General features: G+C 37.3%; 1 protein-coding gene and 1 long non-coding RNA gene across 4 annotated transcripts in view; one reads left to right on the forward strand and one right to left on the reverse strand.

Moving 5' to 3' along the window:
• Positions 1-10486, forward strand: part of DENND1B (DENN domain containing 1B) — a 144476-nt gene that overhangs the window by 75348 nt on the left and 58642 nt on the right. For all 3 annotated transcript variants that reach the window (XM_040704777.2, XM_040704778.2, XM_046944991.1), the window contains one exon: positions 7374-7474. In XM_040704777.2, coding sequence (XP_040560711.1) covers positions 7374-7474 — 101 coding nt within the window. The remainder of the gene's footprint in view (positions 1-7373; positions 7475-10486) is intronic.
• LOC121111353 overlaps positions 4884-10486 on the reverse strand; it is a 40613-nt gene continuing 35010 nt past the window's right edge. Inside the window, exon 2 of the long non-coding RNA XR_005861834.2 lies at positions 4884-6166. This is a non-coding gene — a long non-coding RNA (uncharacterized LOC121111353). The remainder of the gene's footprint in view (positions 6167-10486) is intronic.

The raw sequence follows: 10486 nt of genomic DNA on the forward strand, positions 1-10486 counted from the left end.
TCATTTGGTCTGTGCACAGAAGAAGAGTGATGACATTTAATAATTAAGAGTTCAGGTATAGGCAGTCTAAGATGAACTGGCCAGAGGTGAGGTAAGTTGGCCAGAGGTGGGTGCTGTGAGTGCAGCTGAGGTACTATCTGGATGTGTGCCCAGCGTGCACTGCTAGCAGTGGAGTCCATATGGCATCAAAGTGAGGTAGGATCTGCAGCAAGACTTGAGAACTGGAAAACTCTCTGCATCTGGAAGTTCAGAAAATCTGCAGATTGCTATTACTTGTCACCTTGTGTAAAACATACAGCACTGTATCATTGGTTTTCATTTGAACACTAATTCTGTGAAAGGAAAGCATTTTGACATAGACAGATCTATAAATTCATTGTAAAATGAAATTTTGACTTATCACTTTCAGATAAAAAGAACAAATCCAAGATTCAGATATAGGCAAGAGTTGCTTTTTCTTTCACTTCATGTAAACTTCAGCAATTCAGTAAATTCTACTGAGCAAAATTTTGTGTACAGCTGTGGGTTGGGCTGTGTGAAAATGGGAAATGAAGGGGTCCGTATGCTGCTATGGATGACCAGAACTGTCTCATGTGAGAAGAGGAAACATGAAGATGAGTTAAAGAACACTATGTGAATCTACTGCTAGCTCTCTGTTCTGGTATGCCATTATGGCAAGATTTTTTTTTCACATACTACTACCTTATCCCTTTTTTTTTTTTCTGCAATTCACCAATGATGAGATGAATTATAACATAGTCAGTGGTTATCTCTAGTCTTGCAGTAAACAAAGTTGCCTGTCAGTTATTCACATGGAAGCTATTCCCTGCTGTTTCTTAATTAATGTATGGCAGAAGAACGTACCATGGAGTTACTCTGGGGGAGGAGATGTTAATAAAAACTATTTTCCTGGAAACTCCTTTCAGAAGCCAGGAACGTTTGCAGAACTCTCTTATTTTATGAGAGGGTAGCTCTTCCTCTGTGGAGAGAGTCATAAAATAGATGAGGGAAGAGAGCAGGAGTTATGAGACGGTCAGAAAAAGGACATAAAGGTGTATAGTTGCATGTTCTTCTGTCTGTATGTTTTTTGAGAGAGAGGAAGAAGTAAAGCAGCTAGGAAATGAATGTCAATATGAGAATGAAGTTGCTAAGAATATACATAGATGCTTTAAAAAATGAGAAAATTGAAATTAATATGATGAAAAGAAGCATAATTAGTTTGCTATAGAGAAAATGAAGAGCAGTAGGAGGGCGTGTCAATTAAGCTAATCTGTGATGTGGTAGGTATTAAAGCTGATTTGACCAACTTTCAAACATTTCTTTTTCTACATAAAACATAAAAAAACAAACAAACAAAACAGAAAAACCCCTTAGTTGGAATGGTGAAATTGAATAACTGAATAGTTATGTGGCTTTTCGTATGCAAACCACACCTACTTGGCTATATATGTACCTCACATTATCGATAAAAGTGCACATAGGTCCTTAGTGTAAGCACAGTATGCCTGTGATATTCCTCACCGAGTTCTCACCTGTCTACTACTACTTCAATTTTATTTTCTGCTCAGCTTCCATTATGGAGTAGCATGTCATTCTTGAAGCCATAGGCAAGGAACAAACCGTGTCTTCAGTCTTTTCCTTTCCAAACTAATGCACAGGAATGATACCATAATGCTGCTTTGTGAATCAAGAATTGCAAGAAAAGAATGAAATTGATTGTATGTGAAGTGCTGTCGAATTCATGGACAACACTCTTCCTTTCCCTTCTCCAGAATAAGGATAAAAGGAAGCGAATAACACTAAAACAAAACAAAAAAAAAAAAAAACAAGAGATGAGTTTTTAATGTTACTTTCTTTTCTATATTTACTTTTCACAATGGATGAAGTTAAAATTTTCATTTGTGGACTGGAAATGTATTTCCCCTTTCTCTCCCTTATGTGAGAAAGAAGTGCTGGGGGCCTCATCTTGCCAACAGGAGGAAAATACATTATGGCTCACTTAAGGCTCTCCCTTCTTTCTTCTTTGAGGTTATGGGGATGGCAGATGGGAAACGATTAGCCAGGAGCTAAATTAAAGAAATGCATGAGAAGTGGCTTTGGTTATCATGGCTTGGATAGTATACTCTGGTCAGTTTTGCAGCTTAATTTTTTTTAATCAGTGGCTTCTGTCTTCTTTCCAGTGGCAGCAGAGTAGACTAAGTGTATGATTGTGTCAGCCTTTATATTCTTTAGAGCTTGGGGAGGGTTATATGTTCTACCATAAAATGGCCTAAGTAAGGGCTCCCTTCCCATTTTTAATCCCCAGCAGTCTTCACCTGCCCATTCAAGAAATGGATGAGAAGACTGGTTTCTGCAGGTGTTAAGTATCTGTTTCAGTTTTGGGGCCTGATGTTGTTCTTGACCAAACAAGGTTTAGTTATGGAGGTCTCCTGTGACAACACTGATGATCTTAGGAATTTTAATTATGTAAAGGAGATGCTTCCTTTCACCTGATGAAGGCTTCTCCTTTAGGAAGAGGCTGTTGCTTTCAGAGTAATCCTAATGTGCGGGAGTGCTGGGGTAAGTGCAGTAAGAGTTGGTCCAGGTTGATGGCAGCTACTGAATAGGAATGGTGACTCTCTACAACTTATTGCTGTAGGTATTACTAAGTAGATGAGTTAAGAGAATCTTTGGCATCTTTCAACATATGTGTGGTCAAGGCAGTGGGAGGGAAACAGTTCTTTAGCCCAGTGGCACTGCGAGGGAGGAGGGAGAGAGCACTCCAGTAGGCATTTCTGGATATGGTGTTGACAGAGATTGACAGTGTTTGAAGGCTATTCAGGAAATGGTTTTATCACAGTAATTCTTTAGTTACTTACTGTAGATTTTGAAAGGTTATATGGTGTCACGGGTTAATTTTACTGTAGCGTTTTGTCTAACTTCTGTTGCCTTTTTTGGCTTTCAGACAAGATTCTGCTAGTCAAATTCCATACTTCTAGCTTTTGCACTGCAATGTGTGCAATTCTTGTCACCTGTGCTCTACATCTCTTTCTACCTTGGGTTATTGAAACTGCTTTAAATAAAATTATTTTTATAGAAAGTAAGAGGTAAATGAGAAAATAATATTTTTATACAGGATGCAGAATAATTGTTTTCATACTACTCACTGGATAAATAATGGGTATGAAATATAATATATGAGCCTTTGTTCTAGATATATCACTGTGATTTTAACAAAAACAAAAAAAGGCTACTCATTTTAAAATCCACAGTTCATTGATAAATTGAATATTGGAGTAGCAGATACATGCACTGGAATTATTACAGATACATGGGAGGGAAGGTGGAGCTGCCCAGGAGCGGGTAAACCTGCTTTGATCAAGGCTTGAACTAAAGCTGTTCAGACTGTTCCTGTTCAGCGCAGTGTAAATTTTGAACAGCTTTCCTGAATGGCAGCTCTGTGCTATGAGGTGGAAGGGAACTCCTTGGTCTCTCTGGGATTTGTGCATCATCTCAGCCTTGTTGGAAGTTGGTAACTGACATTTTACTGTCACTGAATAATGAATTTTGCTTACAAACTTTGTAATGTGTTCTTCCACTGTTTGGAGAGACCATATTATTTGCTCACTTATAGTTCTGACATTCTTTTGATGAGGAGAAAGAGAAAATGATTGTGCTGGAATCACTACAGAACTTGAGTAAAAATGCTGCTTGCTTTCCTCACCATGTGGTGTAAGCTGAGATGGCGATGCTGACCACAGTTATCAGAAGGGACCAGAAACAAGCTGAAATTTTCAGTTGTTTTCTAGTGTACTCTAATTATCTAATAGAATGGAACGCGATTTTCTTCTTGTCCTCTCCAAACGCTGGCAATTCAAAATTAAATCCTCATGATATAGGGCAATAACTGTCTGTCCTGAAAAGGAGATTTTTCAAATCTATGCTGTTTCTCTGAATAATTTGTTTGAAAGCAGATCGTGAACAAACAGGCTCCATGCATGTACCTTTTTCCATAAACAATGCAAAGGACTGTTTTCTGCTAAAAATCTCACCAGGCGCGTTTCTCTTCACTCAGTCAAGCAACAGAGACTGGTTTCTCCACTTGGAGCTCTCTGCCTTCCCTTTTCCTCCACCACCTCCCTGCAGGTACCTGTTCCTGCTTTCACTGGCTCTTCTCCCAAGCATAGCTGCCATCAGATGTCCTTTCCCCAAATCCAGTGGTCATCTCTGTAGACCTTCAAGCACTGATAGAAGAAGTCGGGCTCTGCTCTCTCCCTGTGTGTTGACTTGAACGGGTTACTTTGGACTTGCAGCATTATTCCGAGATTTGCAGTATTCTGCATATCCTTCTCTTTATATGTGCAAGTATGATAGCTGAAAAGATACGTTATTTAAATAGCAAGTGCCTTTCACGGTTGAAACAAAAAGAAAATTTGCCAGAGAGTGTGTTTTGATATGAAATCCATAATTATCATATCAGTATTTGCTTAAAGACAGAGTTGGCACAGTATAAGAAATGTCACACGGTTTGAAGAGTAGCAGCATCCCATAGCTGCTTGTGTTGCAGGCTATGTACGGCAGGAAACTGAAACGTTTTCCTACCATGTTAAAATATTTGGAAATCTACTGCAGTGGCATAAATGGGAATTTTGAAGTGAGACGTTAGATTGAAAATGATTGAAAATAATGGTGGGGGCCAGTTGAGCAAAATGCTGATGCGCAACTAATCTTTACCATTCCTGCTAGAAATGCTATTTTTTTTCTTGTTAAAAATGTTAAATGTCAGTCTGAGTGCTACACCAAAATACAGATTCTGAAACAAAAGTCAGTAAAACTTCTAATTTTTTAATGGAATTGTCCCCTTCCTCTGCTGCAGCAAGAGCTAAAGTACAACACAGATGTACTTAAGAGAGAAGGATATTTCTTTATTCAAATTGTATCATCAAGTTAATTCATAATTTAAGAATACTTATTAAGAGGAGGAGGAAGATGTATACGTTGGGGGATTGCCCATGTAAATGTATGCTCAGCTCTATTTCAGTCTGTGATTGAATTACATGCTGATTTTTGTATAGGTAGTTATGATCTGAAATTTATTTTTTGTAATGACTATTATGTGGGCATTACGATTACTCAGAGTGAATATGGAATTATTAAAGGACCAAAGCCCATAATATGGAGCTTGGTTTGCACTATTAGTTGTAGTAGCTAAACATAGGAGGATAAGAATATGAAAATAAAGCTCATAAATCCCCCCATGTAGAAGAGGGTTAAGTGTTCATTAATTTCATCCCTCAAATCAATTAATTCTTAGTCACCAAACTCTAATTATTAAAGCAGCCTTTTTTTTTTTTTTTTTTAAGTCTGAACTGAGAGTAATTGCAGCTGTTTGCCGTGAAGCTAGGAAACAAAATGTTAATACGAACCGACCAGTTTAAGTAGGGGATGATGATATCCTTGGCTTCCTGTAGCAGAGCTGTCAGGTGTGGGCCGCGCGCCGGTCAATGGTGACATCCCGCGTGTCAGCAAGCAGCCTCCCGTCGCCTTAACCCGCAGCTCACACCGTGCTGAAGCTCCAACTGTCGAGCGCTTAGGTCCCTTGGTACTGCTGCAGCTTCCAGCTCTCCTGACTGGCTCATGTTTCATTCTTTGGCAATTTGCCCTAATGATATCCCTTAGGAGCTTTCAGACCCTCTTCTTTTCCATATTTAATCGTGTTATATTAATCTGAGTGCTGAGCAAACTATGCTGCACAAATTGTAATTGTCCCTGATTTCTGCTGCGGTGCTCTTGTAATGATTTTTTTCTCCTTTTTAGTGTAAAAATATACATACAAAATTACAGCGTAATTCTTATTTACAGGAGTAACTGTCTAAGTCAGCCTGGGTGTGAAAGCTTTAACTGCTGATCTGTTTCACCAACAGGGACTTTTTTTCCTGTAAAATCCATAATATTTTAGCACTTGCTACATGGGCAGGATTTACATTTTATTTTTAGCTCTTCATTTTTTTTTACTGTAAAAGTACACGTCTAATAAAGAGCAGTAATAATGAAGTTAACCTCAGACAGGAATTTTGTTGTGATATAAAACATTAGGACAGTCTTGTCTTCTTCCATAAGCTTGGAGTCTTCTGTGTGGGGCACTCCCTTTGTGTGTGCTTCCAAGCTCAGCCTTCATTAGGTGATGCTGGTAAGTAAAGCAGAAAAGTGGAAGGACAACATAGCATCAATAGCAGAAATTGCTCTCTGGGTGTCACCTGTCAAACCCATAAGAGATTGTGTTAAATCTTGTGGTTGAGTTTCTTAATTTTTGTTTCAAGCACAGTTCTTATCCCAATTCATCCCAAGTGGGGCTTTATTTATACATATGAGTCTGTATATGAGTTTATGTATATAATTTTTTGTCAGGTTTGTAGTATTTTGTGTGGTAGTTATTGGCTGCCTCATTTTGAACATGGTCTTGATATTGTCTCATTCTATGGACTCTGTGTATACCTAGTAACTTAAATAAAATGAACTGATTCCCTAATAGCTGTGCAGTATTTGAGAGATGAAATCCGAGTTCTTGATGTATTACAAATTATTTTGTTTGCTCAAGAAGTGAACAAGATCTAGCTCCTGATCAATTCATGGTGATGCTTTGTTTAAAAATTAACCAGACAATAAACAAAAAATAAACTAAAAGTGCAAAGAAACCAACAGAAAACAGCCATGTCTACATGACCATTTTGAATGGAAGCAGATTGTAACTTCTTCTTTCTTGGCCATCTTCTGATGGTGCTGGCTGCCAGACTTGCCAGTTCCTGTTTTAGGGTCTGGTGAAGAGAGACAGGAGGTTTTGAAAGTTGTAATGCAGTTGCACTACTGTCACAGGGAACATTCACTTTAGATTTATTTTTGTAAAGGTAGTTTGGAAATAGTGACAGATTTAGAACTGAATCCTGCTCGAGTGCAGCACGCTTGTGTGGCTTCATGCATGATCAGTTCCCCTTGTTGCAAAGAGGAAGGTGAGTGAGTCCCTGTGCTGCCTTTCCTGCCTGGCCCCGCTGGTGTGGCAGGGCTGTGCTCGGGCTGTGCATGTGTGTGACTGCACCTGCAACTGTTGACCATGACAAGCATCAGCAACTGCATGCTGATCTTCTTCAGATGACCTGAGCAGGGCTGACTTGGAATTTGACTCATCCATCCAACTTCTTGCTAATGTTGTGCATAAATTAGGTTTATTCATAGATATATTTAAGCAATTAAAGGTGATTAAAAATACTGTCATATGTGGCTTGAGGAGGTGAAGTTTCTTACAAATATAAAAGTTATTTTAAAATGTTGTATTTTCTGTTTATTCTTCATCTTAGTTTTTGTTGCTAATTCTGTGTGTACATCTTTTTTTTTTTTAGTTAACTGCTTGTGTTCATGCATCAGCTGCATTATTGTATCCCATGTATTGGCAGCACATTTACATCCCAGTGCTTCCTCCGCATCTCCTGGACTACTGCTGGTAAGATATAACCTGTTATCCTTGCTTCTGAGGTTCTTACCTGCCTTAGAACTCTGAGTAACTCATGAAAACAAGATCTACTTATGTGACTAAATGCACAGTGTCTGATTCATGAATGCACTTCAGTCAATGCTTAATAATGTCTTGAACAGAGATATTTCAGCATGCCTTTACGTGGTTTTTGAATTACTGTCCTGATAACTTTCAACAGAGCATCTAGGAATCATGCTTGTAATAACAGTTCATGTTTCATTGGTCGAGTTGTAATGTTCAGTATGTTAAATGCAACATTTTCATTTATTTAATGTTTACATTAACTTGAGATAGGTGATACTGATAGCAGCATTCAAAAAGCACTGACTGATCTTTCTGGAATTAAGCATTAGTGTTTTTAAGCATCAGTGTTTTCCTTAAGCCTGAGGCATGATTCTATGTCTGTACTTTAGTCTCAACCAGGTTCAGGATCATATCCAACACTTGGCCAAATTTGCTTTAAATCTTCTTTTTATACTTTAAACATTTTTATTGTAGGAACTGATAACAAATACTACTTTCTGTCCACATAAATGACTTGGATGTTTGTTACATTTTTGAACTGGAAAAGGCCACTTTCTGAGTGACTTCTGATCCTTTAAGGGATGATGTTTCCTTTGTGAAGGTCATTACTCATTATACCAGGCTAAACTGAGGTAATTTTCAATTCCAGATACCTCATTTTTAAGATTTCAGGCTAAGGAAAGATTTACTTCTGTTGGTAACATTGGCACTACTGCCAAATGAGCTTCTTTAGGGAACTAATACAAGAGTATCTCTCCCTGGAGGCTTTCACTTCAAATAGATGCTACGAATCTGTGGTGGCTTTAAATGGTTCATTTATCCATTTTAGAGATCAAGTATTATTATATACAAAACCTGAGTCCAAGTCAGATGCATACCAGCCTAATTCTTGTATTTCTGTTAACGTTTTTTCTTCACAGAAATTGTTTATGTGCTTGCAGGGCTTTTTTTTTTTCCTGGAACCTGTAAATATTGATGTTCGATTAAACTCCACCCACTCCACTGAACTTTTTGTTTTGAAAGAAGTTCTCATTAAATTTCCTGAAGTCTTTGATATTTTTTCCTCAAGTTTTCAATGTTTGCCCATGGTATAACTTTGCCTACGAAGATTCCTATACTACATCTGTATATTTTTTGTTTTTAAAAACACCCCCTTCATGCTTAGCTTTCAACGGTAGCTAAGCCTTTCATCTTTAATGATAGTTTTCTTCTGAAGAAACTCTGTCCCCATTTTTTCCTCCTAGCTTTGATAAAATGCACCAAGATAGGGATATAGCTTGGGTGCGTTTGTTTAGTTTTTGTATTACTTGAACTTACAGCCAGCAGCTTTTTATATTCTTCAGTATCATCCATAAATGCTGTTCTCAGAAGGTAGATCAACACCCCTATTTAAGTTGTACCCTGCCGAGTGCATCCTGAATGCTAGAAGTTTTTTTTTATTTGCCCTCCTAAGCACAGATGATGTTTTGAGAAATAATAATGTTAGATGTTGTACACAGCTCCTTGTGATGATGATAATGCTTGAGATTCTAGGTCATTATGGCATGACCTGAGAAATTTTTTTTACTCATTAAAAAGAAGCATGGTGTTTCTTAAACTTGTAAAACTCATTTATATCTTCTTTTCTCTTTTACTGCATGACAATAGAAGGGGAAAAATAAGTTTCCTTTTCTTCACGTTGTTCAAATGGAAACAAAGTTCACAGAAGGAAATGCACAATTGATGAATTTACTGCAGTAGCTATAATTCAGACGTTTATTAGATTGTCATGTATTTCTGATTCTGTCTGATCAAGTTTGGTTCTTTTTGGACATAGTTTGGAGCAGTGTAAAAGCATAAAATACTTTTCTTCTTACTTTGGTGTCTAACAGTGAATAAATGTTTTTCACTTAGTTGTATTATATGTGAGGTTAGAAAAACTTAATGAGTTTATAAAGCACATGTTACACCAGACCGAGTGTGTGGTCCAAGAAGATCACTTAAAAGTGAATGAAATAATTTTCTAAAGGTTTTACTATATATTTCCATTTTGATATCTTTGACAGTAATTTCTTTTATGAAAACACTTTTTTTCTTCTTAAACACAATGTATTTTCCTGCTTAAAAACTATGTTGTTTAACTTGCACTTTGAGATGTCTCCCACTAACTCATTTTCTTAGCATTGCTCTGGAGTGATAGTAAAATAAACAAAGTAGAGGATTATCACTTTGATAATGTTGGCCATTTGAAGGGAGTATGAACTTGTTTAAACCAAGATAAAATACATTTAAATTTACTGCTCTAAGTACAGGTCCTGATCCTGCAATGTAGTTTGCGCATTAATCATCCAACGTGTTTTGTGAGAAATCCACCTTTTTTGTTTTTGATGAGTGGAACTAAACATTTTTAAAATTTCCTAAAGATAAATGGTACAATTCCATAGGGGTTAGAATTTAAAAAATTGAACTGCTTGGCTGGTGCCTTTTGTGGGTATGAGAAAAGCAAAGTGCATCGTTGTGTTAGATCCGTACTAAAACACTTAAATTTACCCACTCTGCTTTTGTAATCAAAAAGCCTCTTTTGGTTCTATCAAGCAATTTTATGTGAAGACAGGTTTTAAATGTAATGACAGTCCACCAGCGTGGAGTGTCGTGCAATCAGTTATGAATACGTTCAGAATCCTGTGTGGGAACAGTACTGTCTATTAATTTGAGAGGTTTTTCTTTCCCCGTGTAACTTACATCCGTCTTAAATTTTGCTGACAGCTCCAGTGTGGGATTTAGAACAATAATATGGGAAAAAAAGGAGATATCAATTCCTTTTTCTAAAGAATAACAAAATATTAGACAGTGAAATGGCTTACTCATTTTAGCTCTAGAAGAAGAGAAGGCAGAGAAACAAGTTTCCTACAACATATTCTTGAGCAGCAGATTTTCTAAATACAGTTCTCCAAGTATTTTTTTAAGATTACTTAC

This window comes from Gallus gallus, chromosome 8 (genome assembly GCF_016699485.2).
Source record: "Gallus gallus isolate bGalGal1 chromosome 8, bGalGal1.mat.broiler.GRCg7b, whole genome shotgun sequence".
NCBI lineage: Eukaryota > Metazoa > Chordata > Aves > Galliformes > Phasianidae > Gallus > Gallus gallus.